We start from the raw sequence: 22,311 nt of genomic DNA, 5'->3' as shown, positions 1-22,311 counted from the left end.
CTCTTTCTTGAATATCTTGAATATATTTAATGAATTGGCCTCCACTGCCTTTTGTGGTAAAGAATTCCACAGGTTCACCACTCTCTGGGTGAAGAAATTCCTCTCATCTCTGTCCTAAATGGCTTACCCCTTATCTTTAGACTGTGACCCCTGGTTCTGGACTCCCTCGCCATCGGGAACATCCTTCCTGCATCTAGTCTGTCTAGTCCTGTTAGAATTTTATAAGTTTCAATGAGATCCCCTCTCATTCTTCTAAACTCCAGCGAATATAAGCCCAATCGACCCAATCTCTCCTCATACGTCATTCCTGCCATCCCAGGTATCAGTCTGGTGAATCTTCGCTGCACTCACTCCATGGCAAGAACATCCTTCCTCAGATAAGGCGACCAAAACTGCACACAATACTCAAGGTGTGGTCTCACCAAGGCCCTGTACAACTGCAGCAAGACATCCTTGCTCCTGTACTCGAATCCTCTCGCTATGAAGGCCAACATACCATTTGCCTTCTTAACCGCCTGTTGCACCTGCATGCTTACTTTCAGCAACTGGTGCACAAGGACACCCAGGTCCCGTTGCACTTCCCCTTCTCCCAATCTATTGCCGTTCAGATAATAATCTGCCTTCCTGTTTTTGCCACTAAAGTGGATAACCTCGCATTCATCCACATTATACTGCATCTGCCATGCATCTGCCCAATCACCCAACCTGTACAAACCATACTGGAGTTTCTCGACATCCTCCTCACAGCACACATGCCCACCCAGCTTTGTGTCGTCTGCAAACTTGGAGATATTACATCTAGTTCCCTCGTCTAGATCATTAATATATATTGTGAATAGCTGGGGTCCTAGCACCGATCCCTGCGGTACCCCACTAGTCACTGCCTGACACTCGGAAAAAGACCGTTTATTTCAACTGTTTGCTTCCTGTCTGCCAACCAGTTCTCTAGCCAAGTCAGTACCTTACCCCCAATCCCATGTGCTTTAACTTTACACGCTAATCTCTTATGCGGGACCTTATCGAAAGCCTTCTGAAAGTCCAAATACACCACATCCACTGGTTCTCCCTTATCTATTCTACCAGTTATATCCTCAAAAAATTCCAGTAGATTAGTCAAGCACGATTTACCTTTTGTAAATCCATGTTGACTTTGTCCGATCCTGTCACTGTTTTCCAAGTGCTCTGCTATTGCATCTTTTATAATGGACTCTAGCATTTTCCCCACTACCGATGTCAGGCTTACCAGTCCATAATTCCCCATTTTCTCTCTACCACCTTTTTTGAATAGTGGGGTAACATTAGCTACCCTCCAGAGTCTATAGAATTTTGGAAGATGAGTCATCCTCGGTTCCGAGGGACTGCCTAAGAGAAGAACTATCTATTCTCATCCCATTTCTCTTTTATTGCCCCAACTTTTATAATCTCCAGTCTATAAAATATCTACCCGAACATCAAAAGAAACTGCACTCAATAGCATCCTTAGTCACTGTACCAGCTAACATTCGGTAAGTTTGTGATCAGTACAACATTTCACACTGTACCTTACTTTTTTGAATCTCTGCTCAGCATAGACCAACAACTTGCTCAACATCTGCTAAAACCTACCAACAAGCTACATTCAGTCTGTATCACCTGTATTGAACTGCTGCCGTAGATACAAACCACTCGACTGGACAGATTCTGGCCCGGAATTTGCGGTCAGCGTTGAAACAAAGGTGCTCGCCGCTGAACCCAAACAAAGCTGCCCACAGAGAGCTCGCGATCTCTGTGCCGAGAAGTTTGCCTTATTCGACGTTCAAGTGATTTCGGTGCTCGGCAGTGGGAATTTACTAGTACGATGCTGTTGACAGCTACAGTCTAAGCAGCCAATCACATTGCAGAATTCTAACAGACAGGAAACTAGGAAATGAGAACCTGCTTTTATCCAGACTTTTTAAAAATGTTAGAGAGCAAAACACAGATTGGGGCTTTAGCATGGAGGTAATATAAACCTGAAATATCATGAACAAACTTTTAAGAAAAATATATCTTTTTTTAAGTTTCTTAAAACTTGTAATTTTGATCATAATGGAGAAATTTGACACTCCACAAAATTAAAATTCGTTTTTCAAGGCCATAATGTTTGTTTAGCGGTCAATATGCTGTTAAAACCCCAGTTACACCTAATCCCACAAGGCTTAACTTTTAATGGGGTATTTAACAGCGATATTACCGCGGAAAAGCCCAAGTTGGTCAGTTTCACTGATTTCCCTGATTGTCAGCTATGGGGGTGGGGGATGGGTCCACAGCGCAGCCAGTGTCGGGGCAGTGAATGACTGACCGCAACTTCAGGGTCTCCGCGTTTAGATGCTACATCCTGAAGTTGCAGTCCGTTTCAAAGGGGTAATAACGTCGAACACTGTTAGTTCACCATTATTGCCCACCGCAAATTCCAGCCCTCTGTTTTTCATACATTCAACATCATACAGCTGCAATCACCTATATGAAATGTCTGGGAAAAATTAGTCCTGGTATAACTGGTATCTATAGCAACTCCACTCAACCTCTGCACAAACCTCCACTCAGACTGCGCTCTAAACATCTGTGCATTCCAAACTGCTTTCACAACACCATTTGCCACATCAGTATTTAAAAACGAGCTGCCGCATTCTGTAATTACAATTGCTCCCACATCTGCAATAACACAGCCGCAGACGCTCTTTATATCGCGAATGCAATGCTGTGTTGATTATACAGGGAAATCTTCAGTCAGATTGAGCTGTAAGTGGATCTGCTATTTCTAGACCTGATAATAACGCTATCTCTGTAATCTGCAATTTTGGGTGTATCAGTTCTTTGGTGAAATGTGAACGAAGCTCCGACTGAAATAATTCCTTCTTCCATTTTTTCCACCGTGTGATTCTCCACCCTAATGATCTGGGTGGTATAGAGGAGATAAAAGACACTGCAGAACACAGTCACCTCACTGTCAAATTGTTACTCTCCAAAAAGACTTGTCCAAACAGGCTTTGCTCTTTTTATAAATGCAGGTGTGTCCAGGCGGAAATAAACCGGGGATTGTATGATTCCGGGTCCAAAACGGACGAGAGAATGAGACTCGCACCCAACTTGTTCAAAGTTCTATGGGGGAGAAATTTAGCAGGTTAGTGCCTCCCGTTAGCGCCTGGGGGGGCGGGGGCGCTAACAGGAGGCGCTAATGGGTTTGAGGCGGGGTGCGGCGAATCCACCGCCGCACGCGAAATTCACCCGGGATTTAGCACCCCGTCCTTTAGCGGCTGCCAGGTGATGACGTCGATGCATGTGGAACGCCCCGTTAACGGCCCAGATGCAAAAATTGACCTTCGCCCCCCTTCTGCCTTAGCGCCTGGCCTGAACAACGGCAGGAAGAGGAGGCGTGATGCAGTCGGACGGCCGCTGTAGGAGCGGTATTTAAAGGGATCAACATCCACTTTCATTTTAGTGGCCAATCAATGCTGCCTTCTCAGTCTGACATTGCGAAACAGCTGTTTTCAGTGAGTTAAGTGTTTCTTACTTTCAGGAGTGTTCTGCCTGCTAAAAAATTGTCACTTTCATTCTGCTAAGATTTGGAAGTCCTACACTTGGTTACATTAATGGGGGCTGTCCTGGCACTCGCCCTCCAGCATCAACATCGGAGGCAGCGACAAAGATTGGAAAATGTGGCCAGAGGGAGGAGGGCCAACAGGGCTCTCATCAGGAGGCCTTACCCTCCCAGGGTATTCTGGAAGCACTTCTCCTACATAAATTTAACTAAGGAGCAGTGTCTTAGAAGGCTCCGCTTCACCAAGGACGGGGTCACAGAGTTCTGCCACCTCCTGCAGCCAGACCTCGAGCCTCAGATCAGGACCACCACGGCTCTCTCAGTGGCAGTCAAGGTCACAGTCGCCTTCAATTTCTATGCCAGCAGATCCTTCCAGTCTGCAGCAGGAGACATAGATAACATCTCGCAGTTCGCCATCCATTGCTGCATGCGGGAGGTCACAGAGGTTCTTTAAACAAGGTGAAGGGAGTACATTTCCTTCTCCATCGCCAGAGAGAAGTAGGACGAGCGTGCATGTGGCTTTGCCAGGATAGCGGGCTTCCCCATGGTGCAGGGCGCCATTGACTGCACCTACGTCGCTTTGCAGGCACAGCATTACAATCCTGATATCTTCCATAACCGCAAAGGCTACCACTCAGTAAATGTGCAGTCAGTGTGCGACCACAGACAGCGAATCCTCACCGTCAATGCCAGCTATTCTGGCAGCAGCCACGATGCCTTCATCCTGCGCCAGCCCGGTGTGCCAGCACTCTTCAAGCCACCACATCAAGCTCGCGGCTGGCTGGTCGGAGGCAAGGGCTATCTGCTCTCCACCTGGCTCATGACTCCCCTCTGCAACCCCAACACTCCTGCCCAGCACTCATATAATGAGAGCCATGTCACCACCAGGAAAATCATCGAGCAGACCATCGGAGAGCTCAAGCAACGGTTCCACTTCCTTGACCGCTCGGGAGGAGCTCTCCAGTGCTCGCCGGAGCAGGTGTCCCATTTCGTTGTGGTGTGCTGCATGCTCCACAACTTGGCCATGATGAGGGCCACCAGTTATAGCAGGTCCACCTCAGGAGGAGAAGAGGGAGAGGATGAGGATGAGGATGAGGAGAAAAAGCAGGAGGAACAGGAGCAAGGGAGAAGACAGCCACTCAATCAGCCTTCTGGAAGGGCGGTCTGTGACCGCCTCATCAGACTGCAGTTCCAATAAATTCTACCCCCCCCAATCGGGGTTGCTCACCACATCCCCCATCATTCCATTTATTTTGCATGCCATATCACAGCGCAAAGCTAAAATGAGAGACAGCACAAATACTGCAAAATCCCATTAATAAATTTATCAACATTCAGTAAATACATATATACAGCAATATTAACTAATCACCCTTGTGCAAACCCTTACTTCCCCTCTTTACAGTCCCTTTTCCTAATCTACTGCTCCTACGTAGTCTGTCCCCATGGCTGCAGCAGGGCTGATGGAAGGCTGCTGAGTGTTGGTGCCAGAGACTACAGATGGCCTTGCAGGACGATCTCGAGCAGCTCTGAGCCGGGAAGGCCCAGCTGTAGACTGCAACATCTCAGGCTGGGCGGCAGCAGCCTGGCCTGGCTGGATGACAGGCAGCGACAAGGGCAATGGCGGAGTGGCAGTGGTGGGAGCAGGAACACTGTCAGCCTGAGAGAGGACAGCAGGTTCCTGTTCCACTGACCCACTGCCACTCCCCCTGGGCAGTGTAATGATATCAGCAAATAGTGATGGTATTTGCCTGTTTGATTATGATGCCTTACCAGCATAATTGCATGTATTGATTACTTACGCCTGACCAGCAGAGGGCATGTGAGAGACAAGCAGTTTAGTTTAGTTTCGGTTTCATTTTAGATGGATTTCTAGCATGGTGTCTCCTGTAAGGCTGTTAACCAGAGTTGAACAAACTTTAGATTAAAAGACATTGGCCTAGAAATTCAGTTGGTTGCGCCAGCAGTTAGCGCCTTAAGAGAAGTGAATTTCGGGCGCTATGCATGTAGCGCCCGGGCGCAGTGCAGTTTGCGCCTCGCCCCAAATTAAGTTGACCCTTAGTGCCGGTGTAAAGTTTAGCGCCCACCCAGCTGCGGGCGCGGAACATGACGTCACATCCTCGTGCAACGCCCTTTGTGCGCCCCGATTCCAAACTTCAGTCGGACCGCCCCATTGTGCGGCTGGCGGCCAGAGCGTTTGTAAAATGGAATGCAACACAGCCGACGCGGGCCCCGGGGAGCGCAAATTAAAGGGCACATACCCTGCAGTATAAAGGGCAGCCATTTTGCAGCAAACAATCTTGTGCAACGGATTTCTGGACACACAACAAGGAGGAGAGCTAACTGGTTTCGTGCAGCAATAGCTCAGGTATTTTTGGACTCAGGCCAAAGCGCTGCAAGTGCCCTGTTGGAAATTTGACTGCTTGCCAGCATTTGATGGGGGCTGCATGGGGTGCCAACACGGAGTTTCAGCGCCATGTGCGTAGGGCTCGCAGACGCGGGGTCAGAGGGGCAGCCCTGGCTAGAGGCAGAGGGGGCAACAGGCGTCGGCAACATAGGCCTTACCCAGTCAGGGTATACTGCCAGCAGCGCTCCTACCTCACCATGAGTGGCGCGCGATGTGTAAGAAGGCTGAGATTCCGAAAGGAGGTGGTTGCAGAGATCTGCCACCTGCTTCGCAGAGATCTGCATCCAAAGCTCAGGTGCAGGACGTCTCTGTCGGTGGAAGTGAAGGTGACGGTGGCATTGAACTTCTATGCCACCGGCTCCTTCCAATCCGCTGTTGGGGACATAGCGAACATATCCCAGTTCGGCGTGCATCGCTGCATCCGCCAGGTGACCGATGCCCTTTTCAGAAGGAGACGCCAATTCATCTCCTTCCCCATGGCCCTGGAGAGCCAGCATCAGAGTGCAGTGGGATTTGCTAGACTCGCGGCCTTCCCCTTGGTGCAGGGCGCCATTGACTGTACGCATGTGGCTTTGCGGGCACCTCTGGAGCATGGCGAGCAGTATCGCAACCGGAAGGGCTACCATTCTCTCAATGTGCAGCTGGTGTGTGACCACAAGCAGTGCATCCTGGCTGTCAATGCCTGCTTTCCAGGCAGCTGCCACGATGCCTTTATCCTGCGGCAGAGTACTGTGCATGACATGTTCGAGGCACAGCCTCCCCCAAGAGGATGGCTACTCGGGGACAAAGGCTATCCTTTGTGTACCTGGCTCATGACCCCACTCCGCGCGCCCAGGACCGCTGCTGAAGAGGCATACAACGAGAGCCATCAAAGGAGCAGAAACATCATCGAGCAAACTATTGGGGTCCTCAAGCAGCGGTTCCGCTGCCTTGATCGTTCCGGCGGATCTCTGCAGTATTCGCCGCACCGGGTCTCCCAATTTGTCGTAGTTTGCTGCATGCTACACAACCTGGCTCTCCGCAGGATTCAGGCACTGCCACCTGACGTTGGACCACCACCTCAGGAGGAGGAGCAGGAGGAGGAGCAGGAGGAGGAGCAGGAGGAGGAGGAGTACGTTCCCAGGAGGGAGCGACAAGGTCCAAGGGCCGTCCGTCGCCAGCTTATTGAACATAACTTCTAAGCCCCCTGTCAAGGAATGCCTTGTGGCCATGAAGCAAGATGAATGCAGCCGCTCCGCAAGCCCTCAGCCGGCGAAGTCAACAAAGACTAACAAGAACAACCATGGACACTGTCTGAATAAAGATAAATTTATATTTGACAAAAATGAAACCCTTTCCCACATGAATCGCAAAAACAATCAACGGCCCCCACAAAAAGTGCAACAAACGACTCACTCCCACAACCTGGGGAGGAGTAATTCCACATTTGAACAAACCTCAACCTCGGCCTCAACGCAAAAAACATACCCATAAACAAAACAACCATGGGCAAAATAAAGATGTCCACCGCCATATAAAATGAAAGCTGGCCACACCCTCTACTTAGTGGCCCGCGAGGGCGAGACCTTGTCCAGCCTTTTGGCACCCCTGCCCGGCCTGCTGCTCCTCCGCAAGCTCTGCCCAGTGGCTGCTGCGAGGCTGGGGGAAGGCGCCTGAGGGTCAGATGTCCTTCCGCCAGATGGCCTTGGAGGGCGGCCTACACGGGCTTTGGGCCTCGAGGGGCCGGCTGTTGATTGGCGCACATGTGCATGCCCACCATCAGCTCCAGCCGCTTGCCGTTGACGCTCCACTGGGGTAGTGGCAGCGACGGATGGCGCAATGTGGGCAAGCTGGCGTATTGGAGGTGCTGGCTGGTGATGTCGCACGCTGGCACTCACCCGGGCACGCACTGCACGATCCGCACCAATCAGCCGAAGGGCGGATCGCTGTGCTGCTGCAGCGCGGCGGGTGTCCTGGCGATGCCTGGCTGAGGCAGCGCGTGTGGCAGCAGTGAGTGCCCCTGTTGCCCTGGTCTGTGGCAGCAGTGAGTGCCCCTGTTGCCCTGGTCTGCGCCCGCATCACATCCGCCACTGACTTGACGGCATCAGCCAGCGACTCCATCGCCGGAGGCACCCGTTCCACTACCTCCATCATCATCCGGCCACTCTCGGCATTTGATGCCCCAAACTCCCGCACACTGGTCGCCAGCGACTCGATGGCCTCAGGCATCCGTCCCACCACCTGCATGAGCTCTGTGTGGCGGCGGTCCGAATCCTCGGCCATTTGGTCCAGCTGGCGCACCTCCTCCGAGGCGAAGGTGGCCGGACTGGAGGCGGGACTCTCCCGCTGGGGAGCAGGGGTCCGAGCTGGCCGACCCTTGGCACGTTGCTGGCGCCGAATGTCCGCAGCAACTGCACTCCCCTCCGATCCTTCCCCCCTCTGGGGGGAAGGCCGCGGCCCACTCGCAGCCCTCCTGGGTGGCTGGACGCCACTGGTCCCAGCAGCTGCACTCCCCTCCGAAAGTTGCTCCAGGCTCTCGTCCAGGGAAGACGTGTCCAACACTTCGCCCTCTGCTGTGGGACCTGAGTCCTCCCCTGATGGTCCGGGTTGCTCTTCCTCCTCCTCCTCCTCCTCCTCCTCCTCCTGTTCGGAGGGGCTGTCAGTGGCAGCTTCAGGGAGCTCTTCGTCACCAGCTGAAAGCAGGAAGGCACAAGAGTAGCTTCAGAGTGAGGAGAGGGCATCAGCGAGGGAGTCATGACTGGTGGCATTCAGCGCATTGGTGGCACAGTGGCAAAGGAGGCAGCTCGGATGCGCAAGTGCGACGAGAGAGGGCCAAAAGGCGAGGTCCTTACCATTGCCGGGCAGCGGAGGGTCGGCTTCTCCGCACGCTCTGGGCACAATCACGTGGCCTCCCATGAGGCCACTCACGTGCTCCTCCAGGGGAGTGAGCTTCTGGAACTTGGCGCGGCCTCCCCCGGTGATGTCGCGGCGCTTGCGATTATTCGCAAGTTTAGCCTGCAAGAGAAAGGACGGGCTCTAAGTACGGTGTGTAGCCGTGACGTAGTGTGCACTGCCTCCCATGGTGGAATAGCTTGGCCAGAGTGTAGCCCTGATCTAGTGTGCACTGCCTCTCATGGCGGAATAGCTTGGCCAGTGTGTAAAGTGCAGAATGTGCAATTGATGCTCATGACTGTCCCAAAGCTGCTGGCTGAGGGCTGCCCATTAGGCCTTTCAGGTCCCTTTGCCCATCATGTCAGGTGTACATGCAAGAATGAGGAGGAGAGTGGAAAGGGTACTCACCCTGACAATCCTGGTCAGGTCATTGTATTTCTTCCGACATTGCACCTTGTCCCTGGGGGCATCGCCGTAGGACGACACCCTGGTGGCGATCTCCCTCCAGGCTTTGGTGTAGACGCGGTGGGTGGGATTCCTGCCATTGTCTGGGAACAAGATCCTGCGCCTCTTCTCCAATGCTGTCAGCATGATATCCAGATCACGCTCTGAGAAGCGCAGGGCACGCTCACGGGCCTTCTCATGCGTTGCCATGGCTCCTTGGGCTCAGCAGCAGTGTTGAGGCCTAGTTTGAAAGCTGCAGTGTGCAGGGCGTGGCAGCAGACCAAATCGTCCCTTCCCCCTTTAAGAGCTGGCCGGCGCCACGGGGTCTGCTGTCAATCAAAAAATGACCGCACCCGCGCTGCGCCCCGCCTCGGCGCTATCCCTCTGCACCGCCGGCTTAGCGCCTAAAGATAGTCGTGTAACGCCTCTTTTAGCGCTCCAGCAACCTCTTAGGGCGAAGCAACTGAATTTCGGCGAAGGGGGCGCAACTTTGGGGTGGGCGCTAAAGTCGGGCGGGCGCTAACGTTAGCGCCCCAAAACTGGCAAAACTGAATTTCTAGGCCATTCTCTTTCATAAATGTCTCATCATTGAACCCACAAAGAAATCAATACATGGTGTCAGAAGTGATTGAAAGAGATGAAGAGGAAAAATCTGAAGTTAAATCAGCTCTCCAAATATTAGCAAGCCAAAAGAGAACATCGTTACTTACCATTGGAGAATAGTTAACGAAGTGAAAAATGGAAGGATTACACCCACCGGCGAAGCTTCAGTTGACAGGTAATGTGGCTGAAAATTGGAGGAGGTTCAAACAACATGTGGGGTTGTATTTAGCGGCAATCGGAGCTGACAAGAAAGGGGATAAAAAGAAATCGTCAGTGTTCTTACATGTCGTGGGTGATGAAGCGCTGGAAGTGTATAATAACTTCACATTCGCTGCTGATGGAGACAAAATGAAGCTAGATAAAATAATGGAACAGTTTGAGGCCTACTGCATACCTAAACATAACGTGACGTTTGAGAGGCACAGATTTTTCACATGTGTACAGAAAACGGGTGAGACTACTGATCAGTATGTGACTGAACTGAGAAACTGAAGCAAAACATGTGAATTTGGGGGACTGACAGACTCGCTGATAAAAGACAGACTGGTGTGTGGTATTCCAGATAATGGTCTAAGGGAAAGACTGCTAAGAGAGCAAGATCTAGACCTGGGAAAAGCCATAGCACTGTGTAGGGCTACAGAGACTGTGAAGTCGCAGGCAAAGGAGCTGTTCAGTGACAGTAGCTGCAACGTGGATGCAGTGAGAAAGAACGGATACAAACCGTTTAACAAAAAGAGCGCCAATGTGAAAAAAGAGGCGTGGCCAGCGAACAAAAATGAAAGGGACAATCGAAAGTCATGTAGTCGATGCGGTACACAGCATCCACCAAAAAAGTGTCCAGCATATGGTAAAACATGCAATAGTTGCAACAAAAACAACCATCATGCCCGTTGCTGCAAGAACCAGGCGCAACAAAGCAAGGTCCATACAGTAGATGAAAGCGAGATAGAGGAGTTCAATGTAGATGTTGTGTCTGAAAACAAAGAAGAAAAAAGAGACTGGATGTTGACACTAAAAGTGAATGACATACACATTCCATTTAAATTGGATACTGGAGCACAAGTTAATGTGATATCAGAGACTGATTTTAAGAAAATTAGACCCAGACCAAAGATACATGGAATAAAAGTGAAAGTGACAGGATACTCAGGTACTGCTATACCAGTGAAAGGAAGATGCATTGTCAAAGTGACACATAAGGACAGAGAGCACTCGCTAGCATTAATCGTGGTGCCAAAGGATGTGCAAGCCATACTAGGTTTAAAAGCCTGTGAGAGACTGAACCTGGTAAAGAGAGTCCTCGTTGTGGAAAGCGAAGGAGAGACAGTCTATGATGAACTCATGAAAGAGTACAACGACCTATTTCAGGGTCTAGGCTGCATTCCAGGAGAACACACGATCAGAGTAGATAAAAGTATGCCAACGGTCATACTTCCATGCAGAAAAGTTCCGTTTGCTCTTCAAAAGCAACTGAAGGCAGAGTTGGACAGGATGGAAAGCCTGAACGTGATTCGGAAGATAGATGAGCCAACTGAGTGGGTGAGTTCCCTCGTCGTAGTGGACAAAAAGAATGGAAAGCTCAGAATTTGCCTGGATCCAAGAGATCTAAACAGAGCAATAAAGAGAGAGCACTTCAAGCTTCCTACACGTGAGGAAATCATGTCACAGTTTGCAAATGCAAAGTATTTCAGCAAGTTAGATGCATCATCAGGATTTTGGCAGATGAAACTGGACGAAGCAAGTTCAAGACTGTGCACGTTCAACAGTCCATTTGGCAGATACAGATTCCTAAGGTTACCATTTGGCATTGCCTCAGCTCCTGAAGTGTACCACAAAACTATCCGTGTGATCTATGAGCATCTGGAGGGAGTTGATACATCAATGGATGACATCATAGTATGGGGAACCACGAGAACTGAGCATGACGAGAGACTGAAAAAAGTGCTGGAAGCAACAAGGAAAACAAACCTGAAGCTGAATAGAGAGAAATGCCAGCTCGGGGTGACAGAACTGACATTCGTGGGAGATATCCTTAGCAGTGAGGGCATCAGACCAGATCCCAGAAAGGTGTCCGCCATTGAGAATATGCCAAAGCCACAATGCAAAAAGGACGTGCAGAGGTTTAATGGAATGATCAACTACATGGGTAAATTCATATCCAACCTCTCAGAAAAGATGGCGCCACTGAGACGACTAACTGAAAAGAACATAGAATGGGAATGGAATCATGAGCATGAGAAGTCATGGAGCGATCTAAAGAAACTGCTCACAGAGGAACCAGTTCTGAGGTTTTATGACCCAGCGAGACCCATCAAGATATCATCAGATGCATCACAGAGTGGGCTCGGTGCCGTTCTTCTGCAAAAATATGACTACTGGCAACCTATTGCATATGCATCGCGCTCAATGACAGACGTGGAGACGCGATATGCTCAAATAGAAAAGGAGCTGCTCAGCATCACATATGCCTGTGAAAGATTTCACCAGTTTGTGGCAGGACAAGCAATCAGTGTAGAGACTGACCATAAGCCCTTGATTGCATTGTTCCAAAAGCCACTAAATAGCTGTCCGCTTAGAATACAAAGAATGATGATCAGGCTGCAACGCTATACACTGAATGTTGCGTACACACCGGGTAAACTGATGTATACAGCAGACACGTTGTCCAGAGCTGTTGAGCCAAGTGAGCCCGCAAACACCAAAATGGATGAAAAAGTAAACGCCTACGTGGACATGATCACAAGTGCACTGCCCATAGCAGATGCAAAAATGGAGCTCATAAAGACTGAGACAAACAAAGATGAAACAATGAGACGACTGAGGAAAAGCATCTTGGATGGATGGCCCAACATGAAGCAAGACTGCTCACCTGACACGGCAGAGTACTGGAACTGCAGGGCGGAACTATCAGTGGTCGAAGACATCATCTACAAAGGAAGTAAAATAGTTATCCCAAAGAGTCTGAGAAAAGAGATGCTAAAAAGGATCCATGGAGGACATCTGGGAATCGAAAAGTGTAAGAAAAGAGCACGAGAGGTGATGTACTGGCCACGAATCAACCAAGATGTGACAAATGAGGTGTCAAACTGCACAATATGCCTGAAATATCAAGCAAGCAATCCTGCAGAACCACTAAAGCCACACCCAGCGCCAGACAGACCTTACCAGAAGGTAGGCGCTGACCTATTCGTATGTCAAGGGAAGGACTATCTTGTAGTCACAGACTATTACTCCCTGTATCCAGAGGTGTGTAGACTGTACACCACCACTGCAGATGCTGTGATAACATGTATGAAAGCCATATTCTCCAGACATGGTGTGGCAAGCGAGGTCTTCACAGACAACGGACCCCAGTTTTACAATGCAAGTTTCCGACACTTTGCCAAAGAGTGGGACTTTGTCCACACAACGTCAAGTCCTCACTTTCCACAGTCCAATGGACTAGTGGAAAAATCGGTCCAGACAGTGAAAAGACTGAAGTACAAGGCAAAAGACAGTGGAACTGACTTCTACCAGAGCATGCTTGTATACCGCACAACGCCGCTCATGGGACGTCGGCTAAGGTCAAACCTACCCATCCCGGAGAACCTCCTGAAAACAAAAGAGGGGGAGAAAGTGAGGAAGTTCAAAGAGCAACAGAAAGAAAAGCAAAAGTACTACTATGACAGAGGAACACAAAACCTACCTGAACTCCACACTGGTGACCAAGTAAGGTTCAAAGACAAAACAAACATATGGACTCAGAAGGGAACTGTCCTGAGTGAAGTTCAACCAAGATCATGCACCATTCAGACAGATGAGGGTGCTGTTCTGCGAAGAAATCATCGAGATCTTCTCAGGGGACCAGCCACAGCAGGTCAAAAGACTGATACTGTTGAACAACCTGATCACACAGCAGGTCAAAAGACTGATACTGTTGAACAACCTGATCACACAGCTGAGAAACCATCATCTGAGGCAACAACTCAGATTCAAGGACAATCAATCAGAAAATCCTCAAGACACGTGAAGCCTCCTGAGAGACTCATTGAGCAAATTTAAGGACTATTGTTATAGAAGGAAGTAATGTTATCTTATTCTTTCTTCAAGTTCTAGTGTATTTACATATTTCATGTGAACACACAAAGCAAGGTTAAAAAACCTTGATCATGATAATGATAATGTAAGTTCATTAAGTGTTACAGTTAAAATGCAGATTAATACAAAGAAAACATGTTGTTAGTTAAAAGTAAAATACTTTTGTTTTAAGGGAGATGTAATGATATCAGCAAATAGTGATGGTATTTGCCTGTTTGATTATGATGCCTTACCAGCATAATTGCATGTATTGATTACTTACACCTGACCAGCAGAGGGCATGTGAGAGACAAGCAGTTTAGTTTAGTTTCGGTTTCGTTTTAGATGGATTTCTAGCATGGTGTCTCCTGTAAGGCTGTTAACCAGAGTTGAACAAACTTTAGATTAAAAGACTATGGGCTGGATTTTCAGTATAGACAGTTTTGGGGCGCTAACCTTAGCGCCCGCCCGAAGTTAGCGCCCGCCCCAAAGTAGCGCCCCGTTGCCAAAAATTCAGTGGCTTCGCCCTAAGAGGTTGGTGGAACGCTAAAAGAGGCGTTCCACTACTATCTTTAGGCGCTAAGCCGGCGGTGCAGAGCGCAACGCCCGAGCTCGGGCGCAGTGCACGGCAGACACTCTGGTGCCAGTGAGCTCTTAAAGGGGAAGGGTGCATGTGTTCTTTTCAAAAGCAGAGTCTGGGGGGGAGACGACGACGACGACGACGACGAGGAGGAGGAGGAGGAGGAGGAGGAGGAGGAGGAGGAGGAGGTGGTGGTGGTGGTGCCCGGAAATACACCGTTCACAACAACACACTGGATCCTTCCACACAACACATGCAGACTGCCGTTTATAGTGCATGAGGAGTGCCCTTTAATTTGCGCTCCCCAGGGTCTGTTGCGTTCCATTTTACAAACGCTCTGGACGCCAGCCGCACAATGGGGCGGTCCGACTGAAGTTTGGATTCGGGGCGGCCAAAGGGCGTTGCACGAGGATGTGATGTCATTTTCTGCGCGCGCATCCGGGCGGCCGCTAAACTTTGCGCCGGCGCTAACGGGCAACTTAATTTGGGGCGGGGCGCAAACTGCGCTGCGCCCGGGCGCTACACACATAGCGCCCGAAAATCACTTCTCTTAAGGCGCTAACTGCTGGCGCAAGCAACTGAAAATCTAGCCCATTCTCTTTCATAAATGCCTCGTCATTGAACCCACAAAGAAATCAATACAGGCAGCACCTCAGCATCCCTACCAATCTGATGGAGCACAGATTGCTGGGCTGCTGTGACACCATGAGATCCCCGGTGAACTGTGGTGGACCCAGCGATGATGGTAGCAGTCAGAGCTTGCGTGGCATCAAGCTGAGACTGCATCAGAGCAGTCGGAGAATCGATAGCAGCAACCACTGACTGCATTACAGCACTAAGACATTGTGTGACTTCCACCTGTGCTGCAATGGATATTGCCACATTGCCCAAGACACACGACATCAGGTCTAGGTCCCCACGGTCTTTCAGGGAGTCAACCATCCTTTGCAGACTGCCAAGGATGGGCTCCATGGCGTGCACAGAGCTCTGTCCGATTGTGGGCCAGCTTGGCCTGCAAGAGAAAGGAAAGTGTGTGAGTGAGTGTGCAGCTATGTGTTTGGGAGATGTGCCTGCCATAGTTGAATAGCTGTGATTATAGGCAAGGCATGAGATGTGGATGTGAATTTGAGTAGGTGGAAATGCTTGGTGGGTGAGTGGTGGGGGTGTGGTGGTTTGTGCAGTGTGTACAGACTGAGGTTCAGATGCTGGTATGTGGGACTTGTTGAAGCATGTACACACCCTGACCACCCGAGTGAGGTCATTGAATTTTTTACAGCACTGTGTGAGGGTCCTGAGGACCACACTGCTGACCGAGACGTCCTGGGCCACTTCCCTCCACATTGCCCTGAAGACATGGGGCAATGGCCTCCTGCCAGTGGCTGGGAACAGCGCTGCCCTCCTTCTTTCGACTGCCGCGACCAATGCCTCCAAAGCCTGGTCGCTGAAACGGCGAGCTCTCTCCCTGGGACTGGGATCAGCCATGCGGATAAGAGGTGCAGCTATTCAGTTGCTTGGAGGTCACCTTCAGAGCCAGCAATGTTGAGAGTGAGGTTGTGCTGAATGATTGAACCTCCCCTTTAAGAACTGGAAGGAGCCAGTGTGAATGATGAGCCCCGATTGGACTGCACCTCAAATTGGTTATTGCAGGTAGCGCCCCTTGTGTGTGTAGCGCCCCGCTCTCTGTGTGTAGCCCCCCGCTCTCTGTGTGTAGCCCCCCGCTCTCTGTGTGTGTAGCGCCCCGCTCTCTCTGTGTAACGCCCCAAGTTTGATTTAACGCTCCAGTTCTTTCTTGGAGCGCTAGCAATTAATTTAGCAGGAGGTCAGAAGGACTAATTCTGCAACTTTTTAAAATTCAACGCCCCAAAAGGGGCAATACCTAATTTCTAGCCCATAGGTTAACAGTTATCATGAAGCGATTTCTGTGCTGCTTGTTCTGCGGGTCTGGTTCTGGGTTTGTGCAAAATAGATTTGAAGAGGATCAGCTGGAGTTTAGTGGGTTTCGGCCAGCAATGAGAACAGGCTTGACTACCCATACCAGGAATCGATAACCAGGGACAGGACTTAAACAACCACTTCCCACACAACTGACCCAGGTCAACCAGTCACACACACACAACTGACCCAGGTCAACCAGTCACTCACAAACAACTGACCCAGGTCAACCAGTCACACTCACACAACTGACCCAGGTCAACCAGTCACACTCACACAACTGACCCAGGTCAACCAGTCACAAACACACAACTGACCCAGGTCAACCAGTCACAAACACACAACTGACCCAGGTCAACCAGTCACACACACAACTGACCCAGGTCAACCAGCCACTCACATACACAACTGACCCAGGTCAACCAGTCACTCACACAACTGACCCAGGTCAACCAGTCACACACAGAACTGACCCAGGTCAACCAGCCACTCACACACACAACTGACCCAGGTCAACCAGTCACTCACACAACTGACCCAGATCAACCAGTCACACACACACAACTGACCCAGGTCAACCAGTCACAAACACACAACTGACCCAGGTCAACCAGTCACAAACACACAACTGACCCAGGTCAACCAGTCACACACACAACTGACCCAGGTCAACCAGCCACTCACATACACAACTGACCCAGGTCAACCAGCCACTCACAAACACAACTGACCCAGGTCAACCAGTCACTCACACAACTGATCCAGGTCAATCAGTCACACACACAACTGACCCAGGTCAACCAGTCACTCACAAACTGACCCAGGTCAGCCAGTCACACACACAACTGATCCAGGTCAACCAGTCACACACACAACTGACCCAGGTCAACCAGTTCCGCAAACACAACTGACCCAGGTCAACCAGTCACACACAAACAACTGACCCAGGTCAACCAAGCACTCACACAACTGACCCAGGTCAACCAGTCACACACTCAACTGATCCAGGTCAACCAGTCACACACACAACTGACCCAGGTCAACCAGTCACTCACACAGAACTGACCCAGGTCAACCAGTCACTCACACAGAACTGACCCAGGTCAACCAGTCACACACACACAACTGACCCAGGTCAACTAGTCACAAACACAACTGACTCAGGTCAACCAGTCACACACACAACTGACCCAGTTCAACCAGTCACACACACAACTGACCCAGTTCAACCAGTCACACACACAACTGACCCAGTTCAACCGGTCACACACACAGAAGTGACCCAGGTCAACCAGTCACTCACACAACTGACCCAGGTCAACCAGTCACTCACACAGAACTGACCCAGGTCAACCAGTCACACACACACAACTGACCCAGGTCAACTAGTCACAAACACAACTGACCCAGGTCAACCAGTCACACACACAACTGACCCAGTTCAACTAGTCACACACACACAACTGACCCAGGTCAATCAGTCACTGACACACAACTGACCCAGGTCAACCAGTCACACACACAACTGACCCAGGTCAATCAGTCACACACACAACTGACCCAGGTCAATCAGTCACTGACACACAACTGACCCAGGTCAATCAGTCACAAACACAACTGACCCAGGTCAATCAGTCACACACACAACTGACCCAGGTCAACCGGTCACACACACAGAAGTGACCCAGGTCAACCAGTCACTCACACAACTGACCCAGGTCAACCAGTCACTCACACAGAACTGACCCAGGTCAACCAGTCACACACACACAACTGACCCAGGTCAACTAGTCACAAACACAACTGACCCAGGTCAACCAGTCACACACACAACTGACCCAGTTCAACTAGTCACACACACACAACTGACCCAGGTCAATCAGTCACTGACACACAACTGACCCAGGTCAACCAGTCACACACACAACTGACCCAGGTCAATCAGTCACACACACAACTGACCCAGGTCAATCAGTCACTGACACACAACTGACCCAGGTCAATCAGTCACAAACACAACTGACCCAGGTCAATCAGTCACACACACAACTGACCCAGGTCAACCGGTCACACACACAAAACTGACCCAGGTCAATCAGTCACACACACAACTGACCCAGGTCAACCGGTCACATAGACAGCAAGCAGCCCAGGTCAATTATCCCGACGGACCTAATGCCTGGGCAATGATTCACAAACAGAATCAGGAGTAAGGTAACCAGTCAGAGAGAGTACCGGCCAGATTTTGCTCTAGCAGGGCCTCTAATGGTGTTAACTGTTAGTTGGACTTGCCCCTGCACCCTTCAGCTCAGAATAGTTTTGCTCACAAAGTTGCTGAAAGTGGGAGCTGATAACGGCCCAGTGAGGGAAACGGCGCCTCTGGGCCCTGAGTGAACAGGGTGTCTTCTGAACCAATCAGATTTAAGGATTGGGAAATAGACAGCGGAAGGACTGAGAAGGAGGGTCAATTAAAGTGGGTGAATTCAATGTCAAATCAGGTACAGAAGGAATGAGGCTCCACTGTAATTTTAATTGCCAAAGACAATCGTTAACAATGATCACATCGCTAAAAGGGTGCTTGCGCTACTAATTACTAGCCCTCAATGTCTGTGGCGGGTTTAGTTCGTATGTATTTCAATGGTGAGGCTGACAGCGAGATGCCATTTTCGCAAAGCTAACGATGGAGTGACACAACTCGGACAGCAACTTCTGGATATTCACATTTAACCCGCATCTGCCCCGCGCCTGAAGTTGCTGTGCCATTTACAATATAAATATAAATGGCAGCACGGTGGCATAGTGGTTAGCACTGTTGCCTCACAGCACCAGAGACCCGGGTTCGAATCCGGCCTCGGGCGACTGTCTGTGTGGAGTTTGCACATCCAAAGATGTGTGAGTTAGGTTGATTGGCTATGATAAATTGATCCTTAGTGTTAGGGGGATTAAATACATGGGGTTATGGGGATAGGGTGGGATATGTGTTGGTGTAGGGGTTACGGGGATCGGGTGGGATATGTGTCGGTGCAGGCTCGATGGGCCGAAATGGCCTCTATCTGCACTGTGGGGTTTCTGTGATTTCTGTGATTCTCCCCGTGTTTGCGTGGGTTTTCTCCGGGTGCTCCGGTTTCCTCCCACAGTCCAAAGATGTGCGGGTTAGGTTGATTGGCTATGATAAATTGACCCTTAGTGTTAGGGGGATTAAATACGTGGGGTTACAGGGATAGGGTGGGATATGTGTTGGTGTAGGGGTTACGGGGATCGGGTGGGATATGTGTCGGTGCAGGCTCGATGGGCCGAAATGGCCTCTATCTGCACTGTGGGATTTCTGTGATTCTGTGATTCTGAAATAACAGCGAGCGCCATCAGCCTCACCATTATTTTGACAGCAAATTCTGGCCCATAGCTAACCATGACTAATGCAATTGGGCAGGGACGGTATTTAGCTGGTTGGCCAGCTTGGTCCTGTCACTGGCGGGTCGCCCAGGTCCCACTCGTGATCCTGGTGCCAAATCTGGTCTGAGTGCCCCAGACCCAGTCCCAGTCCTGTTTCCTTCCAATTGGCCCCACAGGACATTCAACAGCTGTCCAAAAGTTACCACAACTTTAAAAAAACTAAAGGCCCGTCTGAAAGGCAATCCTTGTCCAGTTCATGTCCCTGCCCCATCCCTCTGTCCCAGTCCCTTTGCCCCAATCCCTCTGTCCCGGTCCCTCTGTCCCAGTCCCTCTGTCCCGGTCCCTCTGCCCCAATCCCTCTGTCCCGGTCCCTCTGTCCCAGTCCCTCTGTCCCGGTCCCTCTGTCCCAGTCCCTCTGTCCCGGTCCCTCTGCCCCAATCCCTCTGTCCCGGTCCCTCTGCCCCAATCCCTCTGTCCCGGTCCCTCTGTCCCAATCCCTCTGTCCCAGTCCCTTTGCCCCAATCCCTCTGTCCCAGTCCCTCTGTCCCGGTCCCTCTGTCCCAGTCCCAGTTGGCCCAGTTCTTTCTCTCGCCCTCTCTCTGCCCCGCTCACCTGTCCACTGAGACGGCGGCCAGGGTGAAGCTGCTGGCGTACACGGTGAGGTAGATGAAGAAGTGGACGGCCTTGCACATGAAGGAGCCGAAGACCCAGGAGTCCAAGGTGTAGATGGTGGCCTGGAAGGGCACACAGCAGAGGATGAAGCAGAGGTCAGCCACCCCCAGGTTGAGGATGAAGAGGTTGGTGGTGTTACTATTCATCTGGCCGTTCCGAAGCAGGACAGCCAGAACCAGGCTGTTCCCGACCGTGCCGAGCAAGAAGATCAGACAGAAGACCAATGGCACGATGACACTCTCGGGTCTCAGCTCCCAGACCTGGGAGGAATTCCAGCTCTGGCTCAGATTCATCCTCCAGCTCACATTCAATCCCTCCATCACCCACAACCTCCCAAGAGCAGTCAGGTTTGGAGAGACTGGGACGGGAGGCGCTGTCACTGGGCTGGCTGGGTGCTGAGTGAAGGCTCCGCTGTCTCTCTCTCTCTCTCTTCCCCTCTTTCTGCTCTTTATAAAGCACCGCGCTGTCTCATCCACTCGTTACCAAGGCGATATTAATTCGCTTCCTCGCTGATGGTGACGATTGGCATCCGCCTCCCCTCCCCACCCCCAGGGAAGATGGAAAGTGGTGGTGCTGGGGGTCTGGGGGAAAGTTAGGAGATAGAACAAGAGGCCAGAGCGACCCCCGCTCCGCTCAGACCCTCCCCACCCCAGAGCAGAGGATCCCAACACCGATTAACCCCGAGGGGAGAGGCTGCTGTTAACAAAAGTAAAGTTGGTTCAGAGGCTGCATTTCCTTGGCTAATGCAGTGTTTCTACTTTGGGTATTGGCATGTGTCTCCCTGTGTGTCTTTACATCGGTGTCTGTGTTTGTGTATATGTTATCAGAACATTGGCCAATGTTTTGCTATGTAGTCAGCCTTGGTCTTGAGCACAACATCCAGGCTGACACTCCAATACAGTACTGAGGGAGTGCTGCACTGTTGGAGGTGCCATCTTTCAGATGAGATGTTAAACTGAGGTCCGTCTGCTCTCTCAGCTGGACGTAAAAGATCCCATGGTACTATTTTGAAGACGAGCAGGTGTCCGAGCCAATATTTATCCCTCAACCAACATCACTAAAACAGTGGAATAAAAGGGACAGTGGCAGCATGGATACGGAATTGGCTAGGTGATAGGGAAACAGGGAGTAGTGGCGAACGGTTGTTTTTCGGACTGGAGGAAGGTGGTGTTCCCCAGGGGTCGGTACTAGGACCACTGCTTTGCTTGATATATATTAATGACTTGGACGTGGGTGTACAGGGCACAATTTCAAAATTTGCAGATGACACAAAACTTGGAAGTATAGTGAACAGTGAGGAGGAGAGTGATAGACTTCAGGAAGACATAGACAGGCTGGTGAAATGTGCGGACACGTGGCAGATAAAATTTAACACAGAAAAGTGTGAAGTGATACATTTTGGTAGAAAGAATGAGGAGAGGACATATAAACTAAAGGATACAATCCTGAAGGGGGTGCATGAACAGAGAGACCTGGGGGTATATGTGAACAAATCATTGAAGGTGGCAGGGCAGGTTGAGAAAACAGTTAAAAAGGCTTACAGGATCGTGGGCTTCATGAATAGAGGTATAGAGTACAAAAGCATGGAAATTATGATGAACCTGTAAAAAACACTGGTTCGGCCTCAACTGGAGTATTGTGTCCAATTCTGGGCACCAAACTTTGGGAAGGATGTGAAGGCCTTAGAGAAGGTGCAAAAAAGATTTACAAGAATGGTTTCAGGGATGAGGGACTTCAGTTACGTGGATAGACTGGAGAAGCTGGGGTTGTTCTCCTTAGAGCAGAGAAGATTGA

General features: G+C 50.4%; 1 protein-coding gene across 1 annotated transcript in view; it reads right to left on the bottom strand.

Moving 5' to 3' along the window:
* LOC147102611 (galanin receptor 2a-like) overlaps positions 1 to 20,810 on the bottom strand; it is a 581,869-nt gene extending 561,059 nt beyond the window's left edge. The window contains exon 1 of the mRNA XM_085963262.1: positions 20,458 to 20,810. Within this exon, the coding sequence (XP_085819388.1) occupies positions 20,458 to 20,810 (353 nt within the window). The remainder of the gene's footprint in view (positions 1 to 20,457) is intronic.
* Positions 20,811 to 22,311: the final 1,501 nt, after the last annotated feature.

This window comes from Somniosus microcephalus, chromosome 21 (assembly GCF_052327205.1).
Source record: "Somniosus microcephalus isolate GS21.2 chromosome 21, FLI_Smic_1.0, whole genome shotgun sequence".
NCBI lineage: Eukaryota > Metazoa > Chordata > Chondrichthyes > Squaliformes > Somniosidae > Somniosus > Somniosus microcephalus.
Note: the sequence above shows the minus strand (reverse complement) of the source record. Positions and strands in the feature narration are given on the sequence as shown.